Source organism: Natator depressus, chromosome 6, assembly GCF_965152275.1.
Source record: "Natator depressus isolate rNatDep1 chromosome 6, rNatDep2.hap1, whole genome shotgun sequence".
Lineage (NCBI taxonomy): Eukaryota > Metazoa > Chordata > Testudines > Cheloniidae > Natator > Natator depressus.
Window position 1 is genome coordinate 103,634,600 of NC_134239.1, and position 27,908 is coordinate 103,662,507.

The window sequence follows — 27,908 nt, forward strand, 5'->3', positions numbered from 1 at the left end:
ATTAATTTTCATTTCTCTAACATAATAACTTGTTTGTATATTTCAAGGTCAAACATAAAGACTGGAAATCATAACATAGAATACCCATTAACAGAATAACTCAGTAATTTACCTCTTCTGCCACTAGAGGTCAGAAAATATACCATCAGCATGAATATAGAAGAAAAAATATTGATAGATCTTCTGAAACAAGAGTAAAATGGTATGAAGGTAAAATTTAGGTAAGAAAAATATATAAATAAGCATCTGTAGTATGAGTGATCTTGGAACCCTTTGTATCCTAACACTAAAGAGAAAACCTATACAACTATATGTGACTATTTTAAAATATAAAGCAGGTGTTGAGCTGTGCAGATAGTCTGTGAAGGTACAATCTGGGAACAGACAGGGCCAACCTCAAGACACTACAGCCAAAACATGTGGTTATGTAAAATGCGGTGTAAGTTACAGATAGGCTGTAAGTGATGGATCCAGCAAACATTTACTATTGGAGTGATGTTTACTATCATGAGTGGTTCCACTGGGTTAGATTCATCCTATACTGTCAAAAATACTGACACAGGGACATTGGGGAAACACAAGCCATTTCCCCTATTTGGGAACTTCCAGAACTTGACTCGGGCCCCGGCACAGGGCTGACCTAAACTGAACTTTGATTCAGTGTCACCCAGGCGCCACTTCAAGGATGCAGAATTGCTGGGGCACAGTTCTACTCCGATCATGCCTCCTCCCATTCCTGATCTTCCACTTCCTTCCTCTGGCCCAATTCTGCTATGCCTCTGTCCTGCCCTAGAATGGTCAATACAGAGGTGTCAATGCTCTTCACCAGGGAGACCTTTCACCTTCTCTGTGATCCCTTTTCACCCACATGGGTGGCACAAAGAGGCCACAGGGCAATGATTTATCAGACTCATTAACAGCAATGGGGCCACTCAGGGTAGTAAACACTACATTTGTTAATAGGTATCTGCTAGACTGAGCCTCAGGTTGGTGAGAAAATGGATGTAAGTGGTAAAGGAGTGTAACTTGGACTGATTTGGCAATCAGTGAGCATGCAAAACAAATGTAATTTACACGGTGAGGATGTGGACAGGAGGGGTGCAGCAGGCATAGGTTAGTAATCTCAACATCTTTTCTGATCCTCACTTTCCAGAAAATGTTTTGCTGTTTTCAGCGTTACAAAGGATTTTCTCTTTTCACCTCTGCTGATGGTTCTGCCTGAACTTAAATTCCTTTTCTTTTCTTTGGTTTGAGTTTGGATTTAAAAACAATCTGCAGTGATGGTGATTTAAAATCGATTAAAGGTCTCAGTTGTGAAGCAGAATATACAACATTACAAGGGAAAAGGTGGCCTCTAAAGCCATCTCTACGCTGGTTAGGTCAATACGTTTCTTTATTTAATAGTGGTGGTAAATTACTCATAGTTAACACATACAGCACTTTAGTAACTATTGTTTCATAGGGTTCATGATTTTGCCCATAAAGAGTATGTTATTATTGCTAGATATTATCATCATGAAGGGCCTGTTGAACCTAATGGTAGCAGGCACAGCCATTGGCACTATTTCCATAGCAGAGGCTGCCGAAGCTTCAGTGCCATTCTCATCCACATTCACCGTGGCCTGATGGATAGCCTACAAGGAAATCAACAAACATTACCGTTCCAGGTGTGGACCATAAGCAGGTTTCTGAATATGAGCTTGATTGTTTTTAAACCAAAAGTGCTGAGAGAAATAACTGCTAAAGAATGAGCAACAGAGCAACAGGTGTGAGTGAACACCACAAACCAAAAGGGCAACTGCAAACTCAGCGAGAAAAATCTGTGATCTGCACGAATCAAAATCACCTCATCCTTAAAAGAAGACATTCTCATAGTCACTATTTCATACTACTATCACAAGCACTGGCCCCGATTCTCCTCTCGCTTACACCAATGTAAATCAGGAGCAACTTCACTGAAGTCAGTGGGGTTACACTAGTGTAAAACTAATGTGAGAGCAGAATTACACCCAGTTGTCTTTGGCAAATTTATATAGTGGAGTAATAGTTCATAGGTGAGGACAATCAAGAGTGGACAGAAAATAGATCTGAGGGGTACAGATTGCTTTCCTTGCATATGTCTTGTATGTTAAGAGCATCTGAAGTTGGATAGATAAAATGGGTTTGGGGCAGAAAAGGGCACAAGCTTGTCCTTACAGCACTGAGAGACATTTACAGACCTGGATTCATCAGATTACATCTGTTCATTTGTAGGGGGGTTGAGGGTTTCTGTATTGTTTTTTAACAGGAGTTCAGTGTTAACTAATGGAATGTACCCTGCAGGTAATGGTTTGCAAGGGGCGGGCACTGAAGCCAACAGGAGCTAAAGGTGCTTCTCAAACTGGGAGAAATTTTTGAACCAAAACTTTTTTCAGTGAAAAATGTAGATTTGGTGACACTGAAATAATTTGCAAAGGCATGTCAATTTTGCCAAATTGTGTGTGTTTAAAAAGATTTTATAAACAAACAAAAATCAAAATGTTTTGATTTTTTCAATTCAAAATGGCTTTTTTGTTTCAAAATTCCCTTTAATTTTTTTTTTATTAAAATGCTGTGAAGGGAAACAAAAGGTTTCATATCTGGTTGAGGGAAATGTTTCAGTCAAACCAGAACAATTATTTCTGACTCCTTGCTTTGTCAAAAATGGTGCTGTCAGTTTGACCTGAAACGATGTTTTCCCCCTATTTTTCAGAATTGCCAGTAAACCAAAGAACCTGTTTTTTGCCCAGCTGTTCATAGCACCTTACAGAATTGAACCCACTGTCTTTAATAACAGGCGGGGCAAAGGCAGCTGTGCACAGGCAGCAGCAGCAATGGAAGCTCTGAAAACCAGCCCTTTGCACCCCCTTTCATACCAAGGGGAAGATGGCTGTGGGGTCTTCTCTGGGAAGTGGGAGAGGGGAAAGAGAGGTTTGTGGTCAGTAAAGTGGCCCCATGCGCTGTAAAACTCTGCTGGGCCAAAATGTTGTACATGCTGCAACTTGCTGGGATACAACTGCACAAGCAACCCAGGTCGTTTGGGCTGAATATTCCATCCCTCAGTCCCTGCTTTTCATATAGAGCAAAGCCCTTTCATGTGGGTTTCCCCTAGGAGGCATTTGTAAAGAAATGTTTTTAACTATCAGGTACCGTGGATCCTTTAAACAGAATGAAACCTAACTTACCTCTGAGATCCTGTGCCGGGGCAGCCCAGTAATTCCAGACAGGTCAGCTTCATTAGCAAATAGATTTCTGATGCCCATTCTATACAGAATTTGTTTTAAATCAAATTTGCCATCAACAGAGAATCTTGGAAGATATAAATTGACTGAGCTGTCCAAAGAGAAATGCAAGAAAATGGTAAAACATTTCAACCAGACATCACAGTGCAGGGCAGGCTCATTCCTGACAACATAACATGCTGTGGTGATTATTGAGAAATTTGTTTGCATTGTTTCCACTAGCCCATAGAGAAGATTTGACTGAAGACCCATGACAAATTTCTTCTGGTGAGGAACGGGAGGTTTCTGATAAGTGATATTGGAAGCCTGGACTGGGAGGAAGGATGGCTCATAGTTAAGGTGCTACCCTGGAACGTAGTAGACCTGGATTCTATCCCCTGTCACTTGAATCTTGTGCCTTAGCTCCCCCACTGTTAATCAGGTATAATAGCACTGCTCTACGTCACTGGGGTCTTGTGAAGATAAATACATTGAGGTCTGTGAGGTGCTCAGATACTATGGTAACGGGACCTATAAGGACCTAATGCAGAGAGAGAGACAGTTTCAGGAAAGCTCTAAGTAATATTGCTAAGTACAACGAGACTGAGGCTGTGCTCCTGAATTCAACAAGTGCAGAGCATCTGGATTATCCCTTCACCCTGCTTGTTTTCCCTCCCCATCTTCCAGGAGATTCCTTATCTGCCCCACCAATAACCTGATTCAGTGACACCCACTGAAGTCAATGGGAAGATTCTCATTGACTTCAAAGGACTATGGGTCAACCCTCAGGACAACTCATCTCAATGTCCATAATCAGGAGAACTGACCAGCAGGCTTTAAAAACAGAATAAACTTCAGAGCCTGCTGGACCATCTTCCAAGCTTCTATTACTGATAGGTTGCCGGTGTCCCTTAAGATACCTAAGGTTGTACTGTGTTCCCATTTTTCGGGAAATTTTCCTCTTTAAGGCTCTTTAGCCAAGATTTTCAAAAGTGACTAGTGATTTTTTGCCTGGTTTTCAGAAAGTGCTGAGCATTCACCCTCTGAAAATCAATCCCTTTTAAGGTGTCTCAAGCTGGACACCCAAAAAGCGAGGCACCCAAATTAATGAGTCCCTTTTGAAAATGTTGGCCTTATCTTAACAATTAAAGTAAACCTTTGGGGGGAAAACAAACAAAACAGATTCCAAAGAGAGCAGAAAAGTGTGGGGTGCCTAATTTATTTAGGATAAAAGCTAACAACAAAGCATATCTGTCTAGCTCATGAATCATATTGTTGGCTCTATGTAAGATTTAGTCAGTTTAAAGGAAAATGAATACTTCAGTGCTTTCTGTAAAACTAGTCAATGCTCAGCATTTCTGGTGCATTTTTTTTTCACTGTCCCACTGTCTCTAGTTTTTCTGGAGTTAGTTCTAGCATCTACAGTGAGATACACTAGCCATTTGATAGCATGTGAGAACATGTCTTAGATTAGATGCTAGGATTGTTCCTGGCTAATAATGCTAGTGGAGGTGCAATAGACTCTTTCCTGATTGCTGATTTCTTCCCTTTGCCTGTTTTTTTCGCAGAAGGTGCTGACTGCTGCCCTATTAATGATGCAACTGTCATTGGGCCATTTCTATCCTCCCATTATAAAGAATAAGCCATTCCCCATCTACTGCTAATGTGAGGGGAAAGAAGAATGCAGCACACACACACAGTCTCAGGAAGAGAGGAGTAGACATTGGGACACACAACAAATTACCCACATGTTAAACAGGGCCCTTGCTATATATAAAGGTAACACTCCATGCTTCTACACCTTCCATCCAACAATCTCAACTAGGGTGACCAGATAGCAAGTGTGAAAAATTGGGATGGGGGCAGGGAGGTAATAGTGGCCAATATAAGACAAAGCCCCTAATATCAGGATGTCCGGTCACTCTAATTTCAACAGTAATGAACACTTCTCACAATACGCCTGTGAGTGGTATCAATTCATTTTGTGGGTGGGGAAACTGAGACACAAAGAGGTCAAGTGACTTGACCAAGATCACACAGGAACTTGGTGACTGACCTAGGAATAGAATCCTGAGCTCCTGAATCTCTAGTCCTGAGATTTAACCATAGGGCCACCCCTTCTTCCCTGAATGTAACCTACTGAAATGGCCTGAAGTACACTGCTCCCAGCTGCATGCAATTCTACATCATCTCCATATATTTATTCAGACCAGATACATTGAACTGGACAGTGCAAAAGTTTTTCACTGAAACCAGGCATAACTCAGCTGGGTTTACGAAAGTCAAATGACCTCCCCTTGTAAACTCTCTTCACTACTGAAGTGGGGTGTGGGGCATCAGGCTGCAGATTGACATGAAGGTGACAAAAAGAGAACAGGACCCAAGGAGTTCCAACTGTATTACTGCTGAACAGAAAAACAGGTAGGTAGCCTGCTCCCCTGAAGGCCCTTAAGTGGGTTTGATTTAGGGAGTGAATGGATTTACTACACCCTCCCAAAGATGCAAAATGGACCAACCAACTGCTCTGAAGACTATGTGGGGAGAGAGGAGGTATTTACTGGTCATCTGTTTGCATGATTGCCAAACAGCAGTGAATTTCAGTGAGTGAGCATTTCCATACAACGCCAGCTCATTGGGGTCTCTAATAATGAGGTCTTTCTATACTACAAACCATAGAATCCCACTGCTGCTTTATAGGTAGATTATTTCAGTTTTGGAAAAAGTAAGACATTTTGCTTAGTTCCTTGTCTGCTGATACTAAGGCAGCTCCTCTTTGCACAATTCATGTTTATTTGACAGGGATAACACCACTGATATTTTGGTTAAGCTGTTTCATTGCCCAGTACTGATTTTAGGAACAATCATGAGCATTGGGGCTGAAATTAGCGGTGTGGGGGGTGCTGTCGCACCCCCTGGCTTGAAGTAGTAAAATAACAACCCAAATATATGGTTTCTGCCCTTAGCATCCCGACTATAAAAATTGTTCCAGCACCACTGGTCACGAGGATCCTCCTGCTGGTAGAGCTAGATTAAATTTTTACATTTTTGAAGTTTCAATGAAAAACAAGTTCACATTTTTCAATGAAAGTTTTTGTGAAAAAGTGTTGCCACATTTCAAAAAGCTCTGCCAGCTAGTCAACGTAAAGAACTGTAAACTGTGTATTTAATTTAATTCAGTTTTTTGTCTTAAAGCTGGGGTTTGGTAATCTAAGGCAGTGTTGTCAAGCATTCAGCCTGCTTGGTGCATTTATGTGGCACATTCTTACTCTCCAGAATGAAAGGCCCTGAGTCCACCAACAGGCACATGCTTAATTTTACGCACATTAGCAGTCCCACTGTAGACATGCAAGAAGCCAAGCACGTTTTCAGCACTGGACCTAAATTTCAGTGAACCTAAATTTGCCCCTTTAAAAGTGAGTTAAAATTCTAGCTCTCATGGTTGCAAAGATAATGTGACATGAATGTAATAAATGAAATGCCATCTTCTTGGGTCTGCCGGCAGCCTGAAACAATGGCTTTGAGATGCATGAACCCTTTCCCCCCTCTGCCCTCCACACACACTCCTTTAGTCTCACTGGGGTGATAATTCTGAAGACAAATGATGAGACTTAAAATATTAACATTAACTTTTTCATTGATAATCATCTTAGCAGGTGGGATGGGGGAAAGCATAGGAGAGAGAATCCAGGGGGGCTGGAAATGAAAGCTGTCACAGGGAGGGAAATGCAGAAAGGGAAAAAATGAGATAAAGGGAGAACAACAGACTACAGAGAAAGGCATATAAGGAAGAAAAAGAAACAAAATGCAGAAATGGCAGTGGTCCTAAAGGGAAGCAGATTTTCCACACTGAGTGATACAGAATGTGACAATAGGATATTGAATAAATAACATATCTTGGGCTTGGTCTACACTACAGACTTACGTCAGTATAACTACATCGCTCAGGGGTGTGGAAAATCCACACCCCTGAGCGACACAGTTATACTGATCTAACTCCTGGTGTAGACAGTGCTATGCCGACAGGACGGCTTCTCCCATCAACATAGCTACTGCCTCTCAGGGAGGTGGAGTACCTACACTGACGGGGAAAGTTACACTACACTGCAGTGGTGCAGCTGCATCAGTGCAGTGCTATATGTGTAGACAAGCCCTTGTAAATAACTAAAAAATTTAACTACATAAAGGCCATATTCTAGCCTTCATCTTTGTGCATTAACATCACTGAGGGTAGCACATTAGTCCTAATTCTATACCATAGCCCAGGGATCATAGTTAAAAATACAGTCATCCTTCTCCAAGAATTTGTCCGCTGCCACCAGAGTAGAGAGCTGAAAGATTTTACCTTTCTGAAAGTAATTTTCTCCATTTAGACAGACTTTCACATGACAAGCCATTCTCCAACTTCCTCATTTGTCCTTCATCAGGCAGAATAAAATATGCTTTAGTGCTTTCTTCTTTATAATCCATTTGCACCACAGTGCTAGACAGCTGGTCATCATAGGTGTGTTTGTATATGCCCAATCGGAACATCATAGGGACTTTAACAACTGTGTTTCCATCCACAAAGAAGTCATCATCTCTAGTGTACTTTGGATTGAAAGTTTTATTCCACGTGGCTTATGATTCAAAGAAAGAGAGAGTTACTGGATGTTCTGGGAACAAGAAACCATCCTTAGTTGGCATTAACTGCAGTAGCTGCATTTGCCTTCAGAGCTACACCAATTCATACCAACTAAGGATCTGTCCCTAAATGCATAAATTAGAGTAACTCAACTGTAATACGCACATGGGTGGGTTGGGTTGGGAGTGGTTTAAACAAACCCAGAAGCTGCTCTGTAGTAAAAGAATGGTACTTTCACCTTAGATAGCCATAATATACCCCAATGCCTGTCCTCATGCCAGAAGGAATTGCCAGACTATTCTCAGGGAGGAGACTTAATACATTCCCCCGTGCCCTAACGTGAGATATGAGTTGATCCTGCATGTCTGGCAGCAATTTTCAAGTGACACGAAGCAGCATGAAAGCTGAAGTAAACATCTCCTGCCACCACATTGGCTGGGTAGCAGACCAACATTTTAAAACCCCCCGAAAACCTAATTTGGGTGGGAAAAGCCATAAGTAGACTGTGCCCTGCTCCCATCTCTAAGAAACATCCTCACAACCTCCCTTCACCTTAGTCTGGCTTAGGTGTGGGACTAGGTAGAGGAGTTTTCAGCCCAACTGATCCCTTTCTTCCACTTGGCTGAAGTCCATAAAAGAGCTTTTGTTCAAGGGGATGGACTTCAGCCAAGTAGAAGAAAGGGATCAGTTGAGCTGAAAACTCCTCTACCTAGTCCCACACCTAAACCAGACTGAAGTGAGGGTGTTTCTTAGAGATGGGAGCAGGGCACAATCTATTTATGGCTTTTCCCATCCAAATTAGGTTTTGGGGGATGTTTTAAATGTTGGTCTGCTACCCAGCCAATGGGTGGCAGGAGGTGTTTACTCCAGCTTTCATGCTGCTTGGTGAAAACCCTCTTGCAAAATGTACTGGGTAAGCAGAAAACATGAGATTTTCAAAAGCTAATAGCTTGGTCAAAACAAAACCAATCTTTTCTGAAGCACTCAAAGTGGTTTCAGAGAAGTGTCTTCTTCTCAGTGAGAAGAACTTCCAAGCCAAAATCCAACTATTCACCCTCATTCACTGCAGCCATAGAGCTGTTAACTAACAACTAGAAAAACAACAAAACATTGCAATGATGTTTCTTACAGTACAGAAATAAATTGTTCCCTGTCCTCCCAACCCTCTGTACTAAAAAACAGTTGATCTATTAATCAGTATTAATCAGGGGTTGGTCCTGGGGCGGTTTTGTTCAATATCTTCATAAATGATCTGGAGGATGGTGTGGATTGCACCCTCAGCAAATTTGCGGATGATACTAAACTAGGAGGAGTGGTAGATACGGTTGCAGATAGGGATAGGATACAGAGGGACCTAGACAAATTGGAGGATTGGGCCAAAAGAAATCTGATGAGGTTCAATAAGGATAAGTGCCGGGTCCTGCACTTAGGACGGAAGAACCCAATGCACAGCTACAGACTAGGGACCGAATGGCTAGGCAGCAGTTCTGCGGAAAAGGACCTAGGGGTTACAGTGGACGAGAAGCTGGATATGAGTCAGCAGTGTGCCCTTGTTGCCAAGAAGGCCAATGGCATTTTGGGATGTATAAGTAGGGGCATAGCGAGCAGATCGAGGGACGTGATCGTTCCCCTCTATTCGACATTGGTGAGGCCTCATCTGGAGTACTGTGTCCAGTTTTGGGCCCCACAGTACAAGAAGGATGTGGATAAATTGGAGAGAGTCCAGCGAAGGGCCACAAAAATGATTAGGGGTCTGGAACACATGACTTATGAGGAGAGGCTGAGGGAACTGGGATTGTTTAGTCTGCAGAAGAGAAGAATGAGGGGGGATTTGATAGCTGCTTTCAACTACCTGAGAGGTGGTTCCAGAGAGGATGGTTCTAGACTATTCTCAGTGGTAGAAGAGGACAGGACAAGGAGTAATGGTCTCAAGTTGCAGTGGGGGAGGTTTAGGTTGGATATTAGGAAAAACTTTTTCACTAGGAGGGTGGTGAAACACTGGAATGCGTTACCTAGGGAGGTGGTAGAATCTCCTTCCTTTGAAGTTTTTAAGGTCAGGCTTGACAAAGCCTTGGCTGGGATGATTTGATTGGGGATTGGTCCTGCCTTGAGCAGGGGGTTGGACTAGATGACCTCCTGAGGTCCCTTCCAACCCTGATATTCTATGATTCTATGATTCTATGATTCAGTTTTGCTTAGACTTTCCAAACTGATGTATTTTTCAGAAAGTACTGAATGATGGAAAACAGAGCATTAGAATGCATTGATATGCTTCCACTGTAATGCTATATGTTCCCACTAGATAATGCTTAATATCTATAGCTTTCTTTTCAAGTATATTGCATATATACACACACACATATATATACACACACATATATATAAGTGCCAAAAATACACCCCTTTCTTGTAAGAATTTAGAGGCAAGATACCTTGAGTTCTAGTCCCACCTCAGACACTGCCCTTAATGATACTAAAATAGTGTGTGTTAATGCCTAGATATATGATGATGGGAGCCTTAAAAATACCTCAAAGACATTAGCTCAAAATAAATCTTGTTTAACTGAATTACTGAAGTGACTAATCTCGTCAAACTGGAGTTGGTCCCAAGTGGAGCTGGTTAAAAATTGGTATCTCTGTTCTGCAGGAAATTCGGATATGTTTTCTTGCCAAATCAAGACAATGCCAAAATGTCGTGAAGAAAAGAGATACTGTAAGTCGGAGTTGTTGACAATTTCCATCTAATTATTTTTTATGAAAAATCAGGGTTTTGACTAGAACCTTTTTAAAATATCTGCTTTCTGGGGAAACTTTTGTGGAAAAACTGAATCCCTGAACACCAAAATATTTTGGTATTTGATATTTCAATGAAAAGTTGGAAAAGTTATTGAAATTTCTGCAGAAACCAATCCCTATTTTCTGACCCGCTCTAACTCTAAGTTACACTTTGCTTCTTAATCAAAGTACCTGGGCAGAAAGATTACCCTGGTGGGTAAAATTGGTCTAGTTGACTAAACCCGGGACTGAGAACAAAGTCCTCTGGAATTCTAATCCCTGCTCCAAACCTGAGTCACTCTGAGGCCTGGTACAAATCATTTAATCTCAACCCTTTGTTTCCTCAGCTATAAAACTGGTGTAATAATAGTTATATAGTACTTAAGGGTGTCATTATTATTAATTAATGCTTGTATGGGGCTTTCAAGATATAAAGTGGAAAGCATTATTCTTTTAAACAGGAGAAAATTGCTACATTGTGACTGTAAGTTTCTCCATAAACAGTGTAGCCACAAACATGATGTATGTAATTTTAGAAAAAAGAAAAGGAGTACTTGTGGCACCTTAGAGACTAACCAATTTATTTGAGCGTAAACTTTCGTGAGCTACAGCTCACTTCATCGGATGCATACTGTGGAAACTGCAGAAGACATTATATACACAGAGACCATGAAACAATACCTCCTCCCACCCCACTCTCCTGCACTTTAGATAAGCTATTACCAGCAGGAGAGTGGGGTGGGAGGAGGTATTGTTTCATGGTCTCTGTGTATATAATGTCTTCTGCAGTTTCCACAGTATGCATCCGATGAAGTGAGCTGTAACTCACGAAAGCTTATGCTCAAATAAACTGGTTAGTCTCTAAGGTGCCACAAGTACTCCTTTTCTTTTTGCGAATACAGACTAACACGGCTGTTACTCTGAAACCTGTAATTTTAGAGTAAGTCTGTCTGTTAAAAGAAGTCTCTAATTTTTGTACTGTCAGCTCAGAGCCCCTGGACGCTTCTTTAACATGGCAGAAGTATTGCCTTGCTATGTTTTAGGGAAATTCCATAATGAGTCACAACCTTTTTCATAAGTCACAGCCCCAAATCCTGATATGCTCAGGCAGCTATTACTTGTTGCTTACTCGGACAAAATTCCTACTGGTTTCATACACAGCTTTGGTTAAAAACTGAGTAAGGATGTCAGAATTTGGCAGACAGATTGCATACTGGGGACACTCATTAATTCTTCCCTCCTTCTCCATCCAAACCCAGATATGCCTGTGCTTCCCTTCCTCTTAGCAGGGCACTTTTCAAGGAGGTCTTGCCTCTGCAATTCTTTACAATGCTCCAGGGACAAAAGGAAACCCAGAGCTTGCCTTTTCCAGTGGGTTGGACAATAACTCCTCACTGAACTATGGGGGCAAGTAAAATGACATGGGTTTTTTGGAGGGGGGAAGGAGGGAGGGAAGAACATGCTCACTATCTAAGCCCCAAGGCAAACAAGAAGAGTAGCAAATCATCCAGTGAAACCCTCAGTACAATGCAAGATAGAATGCTACCAAACCTCCATCCTCAGACAACAACTCAATGTAAGCTACAATGCACAATGGAAAAGGGAGAGGAGTCATCAGGACTGTTGGGGTGGGCAATAATCATATGGTACAGAGGATGGGATAGCTATTAAATGTTAGGTCAGACTTTATAAAAGCTTCTAAAATTTCAGATTCTTCTCCAAACCAAACCGAGCCTCCGAACCATTCCACATTTTAGCCCATTTGAATTCTCCATATGGAAGCAATAGGAGCAATAGTGTGGATTTTAAGTGGAATTCTTCGCAATTTCTTTAAAAGCAAAAAGCAAAATGAAGTTTGTCTCAGGGCATAATTATCTACTCCTAGCAAACATTTTAAAGAGAGAGGGATTTAAAGTGGAAGACAGGATCTACGCACGCAAACTATTGGGGGTGCTGGGAAGTTATTTCAGATATGGAACTGAACATTGTGGCTAGGGGCATCTCTAATTTTAAATAAATATCCATTTTAGAACATGCGTGACAGCTGTACCTTCATATGTGTGATGTAGAAGGTTTTAGTTCCTATATTATTTTTAGTGAATATTTTCCTCTTATTATTATAATGTATGATATTGTACAAAACTTATGACTAAACCCTTCACATATATGTAACTTTTACTTTCATAGCTGTTTGAGTTTCGGGGTGGGCAGAATCCACACATTTTTTGTGCCCATTGTTAAGTCTGGCAGGAAAGCCTGACACCTGCTGACTAAAAGCCTGTGTTGAAAATGCTATTTTGGAGATGAGTCAAGATCTTGAAACTAGAGAGATAGAAACTAACCTTCCTTGATGGAGTGGGGAAGAGGGATATGGGCGTGGAAGGACAAAGAAACATAGACTCATAGGGTTAAAAGGGCCCATAGGGGTCATCTAATCTAACCCCCTGCCAAGATGCAGGATTTATTGTGTCTAAACCATCCAAGACAGATGGCTATCCAGCCTCCTTTTGAAAATCTCCAGTGAAGAAGCTTCCAGACCCTCCTGAGGCAGTCTGTTCCATTGTCCTGCTGTTCTTACAGTTAGGAAGTTTTTCCTGAGATTTAACCTAAATCTGCTAAATGGTACTTTGAACTCATTGCCTCTTGTCCTGCCCTCTGTGGCAAGACAGAACAACTTTATTCCATTTTTTTATGGCAGCCTTTCAAGTGAATCAATTGAACTAGATTCCAACTAGTTTTGCCACTCTACAGCTAATCCTTCAAAGATTTACACAAATGCATAGATGTAATTGAAAAACAAAGGGAAAATGTTTTTTTGGAGAAGGAGTGGGTCAACATTTGAAAAACTTTGACCAGCTCAATAGCTGGTTACAAACCAAGGGAAAACATTTCCAGAAACTTCATTAACATTTTTCATTTTAAAAAAATTAATTTCAAAATTTAGAAGTCAGGACAACTTATGTGAGTAAAGAGACTCACATGTGCAAACACTGGCACAACTGGGGGCCCTGGTCAGGTTTCAGAATGTGATAAAAGGTGTAATCAGTTACCTTAGTTACAAAGAGATGGGCTTTGAGGAGAAGCAGAAGTTCTGTTATATACTGCCTCTGTACTGTTTGCTGTTGCTGGGACAGAATAAATAATTTTCCACTCAATAAGTTGTTTAGGTATCTTACAGCATTTTGCAAACTGCACTCTAAACCTGCTTAGCAGAAATTTTCATAGCATTTGTCTAGGGTGCCAATTCAGGAAAGCACTTAAGCAATGAGTCCTACTGACTTCAGTGCACGCTATGTATATGATTAAGTATTTTGTTGAATAGGGATGCTCTCGTGAATCTGGGCCTGTGTGAATGTATATTTTACGTACCCTTTCATCAGAAAAACATTTTAAATTTTTTACTAATTTTTTTTATCAGCTCTGGCTTTGATCAGAAAATGGAGAAAATATCACCAAAATTTTGTCCAAAAAACAGTAATTTTCAATCAGAAAATTATTTTCAATGAAAATGTTGACCAGTTCTATTCATAATTAACACTGTGAATAAAAAGGCCAATTGTGAGGCAGGTTGTGATTCCTCCTCCAAAAATAGTACTGCAAAGGAAGTGGTGAAGCCTAGAGTTGGCACAAGGATAGCCAAATGACCCGAGGTGGGATGTCCTATGATTTTGTCTTACCCTTAAGATAGATATAACTAATGAGAAGAATTTCAGTAACTGGATCCAGATTATTGAGTAGGTTGACAATTTTCCCATGTGTTTTGTTCTCTATGTAATTATTGATCTTCTGCTGAACTAATCTGACATTCCTGAAGTTTTCTGAGAAAGCTTCTCCACTGTAAAAGTTGTTTAGATTATTTAAAAATTTCTGTTGCAGTTTCAGCTGGTCTTTCACAAACAGGACATTCCCCATATCCAGCTGGAGGTTAGCATTCTGGCGGTTTAGTGTTTGCATGAGCTGACGGAAACCTTCATGTATCTCCCTTTGCTGAATCTCATTTGGTTTAAATTGCAGCACGCTAAGAATCTGTTGCAGTGTCTCTGATTTAGCACCCAGGGTCAGCATTGCAAAGGCAGTGGAGATGCTCGTGGGAGAGAAGATCACATTCCTGTTGTTTCTCTGAAAATAAGCCTCCTTATAAAAAGAAAATGCAAACTGACAGATGCTTCTCCCTACTTTATGACCCAGCATATTTTCATTTACTGGATCTACTTGGTTTCTCTTTCTACTGTGGTAATTTTCAGGACTGTTGTTGTAGCTAGAATTCTGTTCGCAAGGTTTATCAGCATGAATCCCGGCAATCAAAAAACACAGGTAAAAGATTGACTTCATTTTTCTAAGATTCTGTAAGAAAGAAAACATATTTGGTCTACAAATCTTAATAATTTTCAACATATGCTCACCAACAGGAAGGAATTGTTTAAGAACCTGAACATACTATGGAGGAGGCATGGAAGCAGTGACCACAGGTTACTTGAATTCAATAAGTGAAGAAAGGGTTCCGAGTAGTAGCAATATTATATTTCAAGGAAACAAATTTTGGGATGTTATTGAATGAATTGTGAAAGAAGACATGTTAAAATCCATGAATGAGGAAGAAGACTGAAGTATCTTAAAAGACACCATAATTAAGGTGCAATAGACTAGAATTCATTTGAAATCAGTCATTCCCCATTTGTTTGCATTTTTCAATGAGGGACTGAGGGTTAAAAGAAATTTGGTGTGCAATAGAAAGGGGGAGGGAGCCAAATAATATTCAGTTAAGTTTTGCAGGCAAAGATAAGGCAGAAAGAAAGCAATATTAATGTTAGCAAAAGGGGAACAAAGAACAACTGTGTTCAATCTCAAGTGTGTTGAGGAGAAATACATACACCAGAGAGAAAATAGCTCCATTAATGGATGAGGAATGGGTGAAAAATTATTATGGTTCCACAATGGGTGAACAAGTTTTTAAAAAAATCTGTAATAGGAGAAAAAAAATTGCTCTGGGCACTTAATACCTATTAAAACCCTATATACTTTAGCAATTGGTAAAACACAAATAGGTAAGGGAATACACAGAAAATGTGTATATATACATAGCAACAAGTCCAGGTGATGTGCATACCAAAGTGTTAGGGGAATTGTTAATGAATGTACCAAACCAATGACAATTATTTTGGAAAAATCATGGAGAACTGAGGAGATCCTAGAGATCATAAAAACGGGAGGAGAGTGTGATACTGATAGTGGGGGTGATGAGACTGAACTGGAAAAATCTTGAGAAATTACAAATAGTGGACCCCTGAATAAACAGAACCAATGGAAAAGACAATAGCAACCAAAACAACAGGAGAGGGTTTTCCAAAGTGGTGTAGGAACTGTCAGTGTCAATGTACCTGTGGTAACAGCATCTTTACATGCTGAAATGACATCACTGGGCACAAACTGTGCTAATATTTGGTGTCCGGGTTTTGATCAACAGACCAAATAAATGTATGGTCTGCATATATGTAAACCCAGAATATGCCCAGTAGTCACTTGATCCAGGGGATATGTTTTTAAAATAAAATACCCTGAATGAACCGGGCACCTCTCTTTGACTTAATTTGATTACCTCCATCAATTCTCAACTTGCCCATGGCATTTTCCTCCACCATATTCCATCAAAAGCCCCAGTTCTCCAAAACCCAGCCAGCTCAGAATGCTAGGAGGTACAACTATAGCAAACCCACCATGACTCCCCTGTCATGTCAGCAACACATTTAAATTTGTCCTAATTGATCTTACAGCATCTCAGGCTTGCTCCAGTTTCTCTCTCTCAGTCTGTTTTCCAGTCTCTGCCTCCAGGCACTTCCTCTACTGCTGGTGCAAGAACCTTCTCTACTCAGCTCTGCATTCTCCAAAAGCCTTTGTGTAACCCTCTGCCTCATCAGCTCTCTCTCTCTCTCGAAGTCCCATGTTAAATCATACCTTTTCCTACTTACATCAGCCTCTCTTTTCTCTCTCCCTCTGCCTTGGGTTTATGGCATAACACTTTAACGTATTCACTACACAATCTCTTTATGCCACACGTGACATTTGGTACCATGACTCTCTTGGATTATTTAACTACTTAAAACATTTGGAGATACAGTTTATCTGAAAGGAGCTATTCCATACAAAAAGGTTCTGTAGCGCAGATTTCTTTTTAAAAGGTTGAGATTGAACAAAAGCAACCTGTGTGTGGATGGAATAATTCCACAACTGATTATCCATGAACCGACTTGCATGTAGCACAGGGAACATGAATTACAATTCTCCAAGGGAAAAAACATTACTTACAGTGCAATCAACAGAGTCTTCTTGTGTTCTCCAGGTCCGCACTGCTCCTTGCTCTGTTGTTTATGCTGCTGAACATACAGCAGGGCACTTGCTAGTAAATGCTAATTACATCAGCTAAGGGCTATGACTCAGAACTCAATTTCAGAGATGAGGCAGAGCAAGCAGTGGTGAAACTGGTTTTACCGGACACCTAATTTTGCTGAATATGCTTGTCCCACATGTGGCTGTTTATATTACTCAAGATTGTCTAACTCAGTGGTTCTCAAAGCCGGTCCGCCAATCGTGCAGGGAAAGCCCCGGCGCGCCGGACCGGTTTGTTTACTTGCCGTGTCCTCAGGGGTTCGGCCGATCGTGGCTCCCACTGGCTGCGGTTGACCGCTCCAGGCCAATGGGGGCTGCGGGAAGCGGCGCGGGCCAAAGGACATGCTGGCTGCCCTTCCCGCAGCCTCCACTGGCCGGGAGCGGCAAACCGCAGCCACTGGGAGCCACGATCGGCCGAACCTGAGGACACGGCAAGTAAACAAACCAGCCCGGCCCGCCAGGGGCTTTCCCTGAACAAGTGGAGGACTGGCTTTGAGAACAATTGATTTAACTCTCCTTGATGTTTTGAACTGGTTTCCCTTAAACAGGTTGAATATTTACATCAACCACCTCAGATGTGGGGACCTGCGTGAAAACCCCCTAAGCTTATTTTTACCAGCTTAGGTTAAAACTTCCCCAAGGTACAAAGTGTTTTACCTTTTGCCCTTGGACTTTATTGCTGCCACCACCAAGCGTCTCACAAATATATAATAGGGAAAGAGCCCGCTTGGAAACGTCTTTCCCCCCAAAATCCTCCCCAAACCCTACACCCCCTTTCCTGGGGAAGGCTTGATAGAAATCCTCACCAATTTGCATAGGTGAACACAGACCCAAACCCTTGGATCTTAAGAACAATGAAAAAACAATCAGGTTCTTAAAAGAAGAATTTTAATTGAAGAAAAAAAGTAAAAGAATCACCTCTGTAAAATCAGGATGGTAAATACCTTATAGGGTAATCAGATTCAAACATAGAGAATCCCTCTAGGCAAAACCTTAAGTTACGAAAAGACACAAAAACAGGAATATACATTCCATTTAGCACAGCTTATTTTATCAGCCATTTAAACAAAACAGAATCTAACGCATATCCAGCTAGATTACTTACTAAGTTCTAAGACTCCATTCCTGTTCTGCTCCCGGCAAAAGCATCACACAGACAAAGAGAGCCTTTGTTTCTCCCCCCCTCCAGCTTTGAAAGTATCTTGTCTCCTCATTGGTCATTTTGGTCAAGTGCCAGCAAGGTTATCCTAGCTTCTTAACCCTTTACAGGTGAAAGGGTTTTTCCTCTGGCCAGGAGGGATTTTAAAGGTGTTTCCCCTTCCCTTTATATTTATGACACACCCCCCAAATCACAGCTAGGGTGAAACGCTGGCTGTGATTTCTTCCTGGAGCTCTAGGAGAAAGCAGAGTTAATAAGACACATGCACCTCTAAATATACTACCGAGTATATAAAGACTAACAATATTTTCCACATCTCAAGGACAATTTTAACCAGTTGATTCTGGGAAACTTTCATGGGAAAGTGCATCAGCCGCTTTGTTAGAAGCTCCTGAGATGTGTTGGATGTCGAAATCAAAATCTTGGAGAGCTAAAATCCACCGAATAAGTTTTTTGATATTTCCCGTGGCGGTATGAAGCCACTGTAGCACAGCATGGTCGGTTTGCAGGTGGAAACATCATCCCCAAACATATGGGCCTAGCTTTTCCAGAGCATAGACAATGGTGTAACATTCTTTTTCACTGACTGACCAGTTGCTTTCCCTCTCAGACAGCTTCTTGCTGAGAAACACTACAGGGTGGAATTCTTGATCCGGTCCTTCCTGCATTAAAACTGCTCCCACACCATGCTCGGACGCATCGGTGGTTACTAGGAATGGTTTGTCGAAGTCTGGGGCCCTTAGCACAGGGTCAGACATGAGTGTCGCTTTAAGCTGGTTAAAGGCCTTCTGACACTCTTCGGTCCACTGAATGGCATTTGGCTGTTTCTTTTTGGTTAGGTCTGTCAGTGGGGCGGCGATTTGGCTGTATTGCAGTACAAATCGCCTGTAATAACCAGCCAAGCCTAAGAAGAATTGAACCTGTTTCTTTGACTTTGGGACAGGCCACTTTTGGATAGCATCCACTTTGGCCTGTAGGGGGTTGATAGTTCCTTGACCCACCTGGTGTCCAAGGTAAGTCACTCTGATTAGGCCTATTTGACACTTCTTAGCCTTAACAGTTAGTCCTGCCTCCCTTATGCGCTCGAAGACTTTTTGTAGATGTTCCAGGTGTTCTGCCCAGGAATCCGAAAATATGGCCATATCGTCAAGGTAGGCGACTGTATATTCTCCTAATCCCACTAGGAGACCAAGGTATTGGTACAAAGCAGCCATAAACCCAGCATAAAGAGCCACTTGAGGATCCCCCCCGCCCCGTGTGGTAGCACTGGGTTGGTGTAGGGGCTCCATACCATGTAGGGGGCGGGTAGCCAGATGAAAGGGGACATGGCTGGGATGCTGCTGTATTCAGCTGGTCCCCAGTTATAAGAGTGGTCCTCAGGGACCATGGGAATCTGGGTGCCAAACAGAGCAGCCTTTAGAAAAGGTTCAGAATTGGAAAAGGTTGGAACTGGAAAAGGTTCGGAAAAGGGCAACAAAAATGATTAGGGATATGGAACAGCTGCCATATGAGGAGAGATTAATAAAACTGGGACTTTTCAGCCTGGAAAAAAGATGACTAAGGGGAGATATGATAGAGGTCTATAAAATCATGACTAGTGTGGAGAAAGTAAAGAAGGAAGTGTTATTTACTCCTTCTCATAACACAAGAACTAGGGGTCACCAAATGAAATTAATAGGTAGCAGGTTTAAAACAAACAAAAGGAAGTATTTTTTCACACAACGCACAGTCAACCTGTGGAACTCCTTGCCAGAGGATGTTGTGACGGCCAAGTCTATAATAGGGTTCAAAAAAGAACTAGATAAATTCATGGAGGACAGGTCAATCAATGGCTATTAGCCAGGATGGGCAGGGATGGTGTCCCTAGCCTCTGTTTCCCAGAAGCTGGGAATGGGCAACAAGCGGGGGTGAAAGTAACACAGGGCGGCCGGGGTCCTGAGCAAGGTGGGGGGGGCAGCACTGGAAGGGGTGGGGCTGGGGCCAGACTCCCCCAGCCAGCCCTTCAGGGCTGCCTGGCCCATGCCGCCTGGGGCTCCTGGCTGCCACCACCACTAGTGCTACCCTGGGGCTCCAGCAATGATTTAAAGGTCCAGAGCCCCGGGCCCTTTAAATCGCCATCAGCGCACCAGGGCTCCCAGCCACCGCCACTACCCCAGGGCTCTGACGGCGATTTTAAGGGCCCAGGGCTCCAGCAGCTGGGAGTCCTGGGCCCTTTAAATCACCACCAGAGCCCCGGGATAGCGCTGGCGGTGGCCAGGAGCCTGGGGTACTTTAAATTGCTGCCAGAACCCCAGGGTTCCCGGCCGCCGCCACCGCCACTACCGTGGCAGCAACCGGAGTCCCAGGCCCTTTAAATCATCACCGGAGTCCCATGGTAGCAGTAGCGGCCCCAGCGGCCAGGAGCCCCGGGGCTCTGGCAGCAATTTAAAGTGCCAGGGGCTCCGGCCGCTGGCAGAAGCCCCAAGCCCTTTTAAATTGCCGGGCCCTGGGGAAGCTGCCCCTTTAGGCCCGCACCCACCATCAGCGGCCCTGCCGGTACGGTTGACTGTGTACCGGCTTTTACCGGTACACCGGACTGGACGGGACCGGCTTACTTTCACCTCTGGTGACAAGGGATAGATCACTTGATAATTATCTGTTTTATTCATTCCCTCTGGGACACCTGGCATTGGCCACTGTCAGAAGACAGGATACTGGGCTGGATGGACCTTTGGTCTGACCCAGTATGGCCATTCTTATTTTTATGCTGAGGACTAGGCTGTTGTCTGGCAGCCTGGGACTGGGGGAGCAGACACTTCTGATTCTGTGCAAGTGTAGCTGAGTTGGCTCAGAGAATCTATCCTGCTATGTTTGAACATGTGCCTGTCTCTTCTTATGCTTTCCCACAGAAACTAATGCAAAACCAGACATAAGAGTATGAAACCAGATATTTCCTCTGCATGTTTATATACAAAAATGATATTGGTTTAAAGAATCTGTTACAGGGTCCCTGCATAGCTTGCTATTTTTTACAACTTACAACTGATGTGCAATTAAAGAGAAAGGATGAACACATGGTTAAGGCACTGGACTGGCACTCAGGAGACAGGCTTCCATTCCTAGTTCTGCTATAGATTCCCTGCATGTCACTTAACTTCTCTGTGCTTCAGGTCTGCATCTGCAAAACTGCAATAATAATATATCCTTACTCCCAGCGTGTGTCAGTTTTATCTATGTAATCTCTTCAGGGCAAGGACCATTTCTGACTATGTATATGATCGAAGTGTAGTACAATGGGGCTCTGATCCCAGCTGGGGCCACTAGGTACATCTGTGGTACAAATAATTAATAATAATAATCAGATAACATTTTCTAAGGACTGTATAAAGGCCTGACCTGTGAAATGCCAGGCACTTTGAACACCCACTGAATTCGTGGTGACTGGATCAATGAAAGTTGAGGGTGATTAGCACCTCACAGCAGGTACTCAGTGCCTTGGAGAATTAACCCCTTAAAGAGAAACATAAATGGCTTCTTGAACCAAGGACTGAGAAATAGAAGGCTTTCTTGGAGACAAAGCTGACTCAAATGTGATGAATCTAAATCCCACAAGGGCACAGTATTCACCTGGAACAGCATTTATGATTTTATTTTCAGTGCTTCTTATTTTGTGCAAATGTCACCAATCTCACTCAGAACTGGCTTTTAGAATTGGGCTGTAGTTTTCATTGTGCAGCGACGGATTTCTGACGGAGGAATGTAAACCAAATTAAATATAGACGCCATGATAATGACAACGTGATGGCAGTGAGTAAGCTATATTCAAACACACTTTGACCACACCTCAAAGTGTTCTCAGGAGGAAAGCTGCTACATGCAGCACATGGTGCGCACACATGCACAGAGAGGAGAAAAGAAAATCAATGCTATTTATACTGATATGCTGGGAATGAGAATTTCCTGACACTAACATACCAGCTCTGGATCTGAGTTTCAGCTGGGATAATCCCCAGAATCCAACTACCAGGGACAGGGAATAAGGAAATAAGAAACACACTCACATGCCATCATGATACTAAAATCTAGAGAGATGATAGCTAGGAACACTGATTCACAGAGAATTTGACCATTTCATTCAATTTTTGAGACCTGATATTCCAAAACTATGCTGGCAGGTGCCAGAGATGTGCTGCTAATAACATAACAAGGTGCTCCCACTGAGCCCTTGTCTACACTTGGGAAAGTTCTGAAAGTTCCCACTGCAGCTAACATAGGTTCAATAGTAGCCCTAGTGTAGATGGACCACCAACTGCCTCCCGTGTTGTATCGATTATATCTGCTTTGAGAAGGGTTCCGTAACACAGGATTGTCAACAAGAGAACTGTCTACACTAGGACTGACTCCCAACTTTGATATACTCTGTGGCACTGAACCAGTGTTAGCAATAGTGGGGAATTTTGATAAAATTTCCTGTATAGATGGCACCAAAAAGGCTCCACCTTAGCCTGTGTTAAACCCAATACATTAGGTACGTTTGTGATTTCAGAGGAGTCTCTTAATCTGGAAATTGAGGAGCCTCTTAATTTGTTGTCCCACAACCATAATTAAAGAGGGAGGCAACAAGATTTGACACGCAAACTTATACCAAACTGCACGTGGCTGGAGCTGTGTATACTTTCCCTTGGAAAAATATACTGAGTCTCTTGATAGTAAAGTAGAGCATCCGGCTTCTGTAATTTGCAAGGTGTGTGCACATGCTAGTTGATGCACTCTGGTGCATTATAATGCAACATTTTGTTCTTCAGAAGTAACTCCAGGAGCCTCAAGGATGTCAAATTTGTCAGAGATGCTATAGCAGTAGTTAGAGATAGGTTAGGGGCGAGCTGAATCAGAGGCAGAAAATGACTCTCGTCTTCCCTCCAGTTTGGTTGTGGAATTTTAACAGCAGCCTCCACCAGCAAATCACTGGCAACTCTCTGGCACAACGTGAATCTCCACAATGGGGCATTTAATACTAAATACCCTGACGTGCCAGATGATTACTGAAGCTTTCCTTTGTTTCTTTCTGATCTATTTCCTCCCTTAGCACTCATCCTCCTTTCCTACAGGAACCCATTTCCAAAATATACATATTTTAAATGCTTCTTGTGTGCAACTTGCCAGGGTAGCTTCCACTCTCAAATTACAGTATTCTTATTTTGCAAGAAACTATAGAGAGTTATTGGAAGCATCATTATCCCCATTTTGCAGATGGAAAAAATGAGGCACAGGGAGGTTAAATGGATCCTGGCTCTCAATCCTGTGCTCGGTGCACCAGACCACATTCTCTGCCCCCAAATGATTCAGATCAATTTGTTTCACAAAAGGCTTTTGGCAGCAACCTTCCAAAATACTTCAGACATAGCACAGTGTGCACTTACTCCAACACAGACAGAAGGAGGTACAATAGGAATGGCATTAATCATGAGAAGGCTGCTCAGCTTAGGGCATTCCATGGAGGCAAGACTGCACACCACTGGCATGCAGAAGTACTGGTTCCTCAAGAAAATGACCTCTGTACTCCTCATTTCAGTAGCATGGAGGAAGGCTCAGCACCATTGCTATGGACACAACTAGTCTCCACCCACAGCATGTCCACATATAGACCCTGCAGATACCAGGTCATGATTTCTCTGTTGGCCATTCATCTGCTGAGCATGTGTATGAGCAGCTCACTGCGTGAGCACATTTCCCTCTCCGGCACTTACGAGGTTTCAGACTGAGATAAAATCTGGTGCAAATTTTGCTCTCAGTTACACCCCCACACACACACACTCCACACCATTGATTCCAGTGCATGGGGGTAGCTCAGACCTGAATTTGGCACCAAATATTTCTAAGTGCCATAATGAGAGAAGCATGGGTCTCAGAGAAAGAAAACAAAAACATCCAACAGCTTTGTTTCTCTAGGTCTTAACAAGACGAAAACCTGTCCCATGCACCTATCTCTTGTATCTCTTCCTCCAATGCACCAGCCAGCCATTTTACATATTTTATACAAAGTTTCCTAACAGAGGGCTGTGGCAGGAAAGAGAATAAAAATGCAATAGTTGCTCAACAGCTGTAAGATGAAAGGATCCTTTGCAGCAGCAGCTGCTAAAACAGGTGGAGTTTTGGCAGTTTTCAGGAGTGGGGGGTGTGGATACAAATCATCCACATTCTTGAGGGGTTTGCTGGTGGTTGCTGTTCTGGACGCCATCCTAGGGTCTCATCTAAAGTCCACTAAACAATGGGAACCTTTCTTGTTGACTTCAAAGGGCTTTCTTCGAATCACACCCCTATTGGGGTATGCACAGCTTCCTGTCAGTCCACATAGCAAACTGTAAATTCACCAACAGCTCATGCAAGTGCAAAGCCCCATGATCACAGTCATGTGAATTCGGTCTCGTATGTCCATGGTTATTGTTTGTTGCAAACTTGGTAGGCATTACCTGCAAATTCCTATGAGATTGCAGTATTCTATTCTGGTTATTGTGGAGCAGGGACCTAATCCAAAACCCTTAGAAGTCAATAGAGAAACTTCCATCTTTAATTACTTTGTCTTGGCTTTTCAATGGGAGTTAGGTGCCAAGCTCCCTTAGGCTCCTTTCAAAATCCCAGTCTTACTTTACAATTTTGCCCACTGGGATGGTTTCCCTGAGTTACCCATTTCTATTTTTTGTCGGTTCCAGGGAGACAGCAGTCAGACTGCCATACCCCAACACAAACAATATGAAACATACAAATGGCAGACAGTATCTCTTGCTTTTGATCCGAGAACAGTTCAGCTTTTCACACATAATAGGATAGTGTGGTTCCATCTTCCACCTGAAATCATGATTAATGCACCTTTCTAAATTCATTAAGGGGGTAAAATTCCATATTCCACTCCGGTCTCCTGCCAGTTTTAAAGCATTTAGACTCTGAATTTGGAAGCCTAAGTGGGGTTTCCTTTATAGATCTTCTAAATATACCATTCCAGTTTTTTCACTTTCCTAAAAGAAAAACTGTGGCTACCAAAACACCCATTCTGGAGACAGAAGCAGCATTGTCAGCAGTCCCTTAAACTTAACTTTCCCATGCCTCAGCTCAAGGGAGCAAACTTTGAGAATACAACTCGGGGTAACATTTTCAAAAGTGTCTAAGGCCAAGTCTACACTACAGGGACTACAGCAGCATAGCTATGGCTCTGTAGCTGTCAGCATACCCCATAGTGTAGGTGCAGTCTACAGCAATGAAAGGGGCTTTTCCATCACAGTAGGAACTCCCCTCCCTGAGTGATGGTAGGTAGGTTCATGGAAGCATAGTTCCATGAACCAAGCTGCGTTTATATCATGGGTTACATTGGCAGAGCTAAGGTTCTCAGGGTTGTGGATTTTTCACACCCCTCAACACCATAGCTAGGTTGTAAATGTGGATCAGACCTAAGTGACTTAGAAGCCTAAGTTCCAGAAGAGAATTAGTTTTCAAAAGTGAGTTACACACTGAGGAGGGCAGGTGTTTAAAGGTATCTAGGAACCTCAAGACGCAGAGAGGCGCCGAGTAAGATTTTCAAAAGAACATAAGCAGGTTAGGCATCTAATCTGCTTAGGCACTTTTGAAGATCCCACTAGCAGCTAGATTCACAAGAGGGACTTCGGCATTACAACAATTAATATTGCAGCACCTAACTTTTGGGGCGTTCTGGCACCTACTAGAATACACAGCCCCAAGTTAGGTGCCCAAGTATAGGTGCCTAAGAATGGGATTTACAGAAGCCAGCACGCTGTGTGGGAAGTTGCCCAAGCTAGCCAATAGGAAATGCTGAGAGGGTGTGATTTAGGCCTTGTCCCTCGAAGTCAGAAAGGCACCTAACTTTGGGTCATATGGAGATGTCATCTCCACTCACAGCAATGAACTCTCTTCTGGAGTTAGGGGGCCTATGCCAGGTCAGATGTTGCTTGAGAAAAAGCAAGAAAGAGTTGGTGCCAGAGTAGGGTTGCCAGCCCTCCAGGATTGTGCTGCAGTCTCAAGGAATTAAAGATTAATATTATGTCACATGATGAAACCTCCAGGAATGCCTCCAATCAAAATTGGCAATCCTATGCCAGTGACACTGGTAGTGGTGTTCCCCCCACCCCCTAACAAAAGTGCTGAGAGCCCTCATTCTGCATGTGACAGACGTAGGTTCAAATCCCCACTCTACCTGACACCTTGACAGTATTAAACTGCTTTGTTACAATACAAACAGAAGACACTGTGATCTAGACAAGATGTCTCAATCAGTACTAAGTAGCTGCCGCTTAATTATTTTTAAAATAAAATGTCAACGATTATATTATGTCACATTACGACATGTTAATAATAGTACATATTAAAGTACAGAGTACTATGCACTACTATAGCCGACATGTCATGAAATAATACAAAAAGAATAAAAATATCATCAAAATAAAAACCCATAAAATAAAATTTGAAACAGAATTTTGAAATTCCAAAATAAAATTCCAAAATACCAAAACAAACATTTTCTGAAACTGAAATTTTTCAGGAATTTTGTTTTGTGGGAAATTTTGAAACTATTTGTGTTCACTATGAATTGGAACAAAAAAAGTCAAAAATTCTCACAGTTTGGAAATTCTGAGTTTTGACCAGCTCTGCTCTTAAGTGCCAATGGCGCTATTTTTTTCATTTATATTTTATTGATTTCTTTCCCTTTTTCTAATAGTAAAGAGAGAACAGAAAAGGGTGGGGAAGAAGTGAAAATACAAAATCACAAATATAAAGGAGGGAAATATTGTTATAATAATTAGATCACCAAAATACGCATTGTCCAATAATCAAGAATTTTCATTGTAAATATAACATACACAGTATATTTCAGCAATGCTGTCTGTGTCACCCTTTTTTATATTTACTCAATGAAACTGTATTATTCTTTCAGAATACTGAATACTGTCAAACCATACCAAAAGAGAGAGCTAAGGAAATAAATAAAAAGGGTTAAACAAAAAGCGCTGGGGGAATGACAGCAAGCAAGATGAGAAAAGAAAAAAAAAAGAACAGAAGAGGAGGAAGGAAGGGAAAGGGGGCAGAGAGGAGGAAAAGATTGCTTCTGAAAATGGGACTTAGCCACCAAGTCACATAGATGCTTTTTAAAAATTTAACCTCGATACATAAAGTTACCTTTCAAATAATACTGTACATAATCACCTCAGACTAATAATTCATAGTAATTCTACCATCACTCCACTCATTTCTTCTTGTTTAAAAAAATCGTCTAATATAATACATTATCTGTAAAGACAGAAAAACATTTTAATTGTCATACTGTGTTTTAGAGGTAAAACTCCCTTTAAATATTGTAATGATTTAAGTATAGCCTCATATACCTGGTCTTTCTTTCTTTCTTTCTTTCTTTCTTTCTTTCTTTCTTACATGCACACAGCATAAATCTATGTCTGTGACTTGTTAGTAAATAGCTATTTACATCTTAATGAAAGATCAACTCACAATAATATCTTACTAAAACAAATCTTTCCCCAAAATAATGCTGGCAGATATTTTGTCCCATGCTCAAGTTTTACAACAAATATTTTTTGCTTTAGACAGAATATTGGGTAATAATAATAAGTAAGCACCTCCTAAGCCTCCGGTTTATATGCAGGAATTTGTTACTGCATGTTGCTTAGAAACCTGTAGTGAGTCAACTAGTTTTAAAGAGCATGGGGAAATTGTAAACCCAGATATTTGA

General features: G+C 41.9%; 1 protein-coding gene across 1 annotated transcript in view; it reads right to left on the reverse strand.

The window, feature by feature from the left end:
- Positions 1 to 439: 439 nt before the first annotated feature.
- Positions 440 to 27,908, reverse strand: part of LOC141989780 (alpha-1-antitrypsin-like) — a 48,721-nt gene continuing 21,252 nt past the window's right edge. Inside the window, exons 3-6 of the mRNA XM_074956695.1 lie at positions 14,313 to 14,979; positions 7,582 to 7,855; positions 3,204 to 3,351; positions 440 to 1,634 (exon numbers count right to left, since the gene is read on the reverse strand). Coding sequence (XP_074812796.1) covers positions 1,449 to 1,634; positions 3,204 to 3,351; positions 7,582 to 7,855; positions 14,313 to 14,979 — 1,275 coding nt within the window. The 3' untranslated portion in view covers positions 440 to 1,448. The remainder of the gene's footprint in view (positions 1,635 to 3,203; positions 3,352 to 7,581; positions 7,856 to 14,312; positions 14,980 to 27,908) is intronic.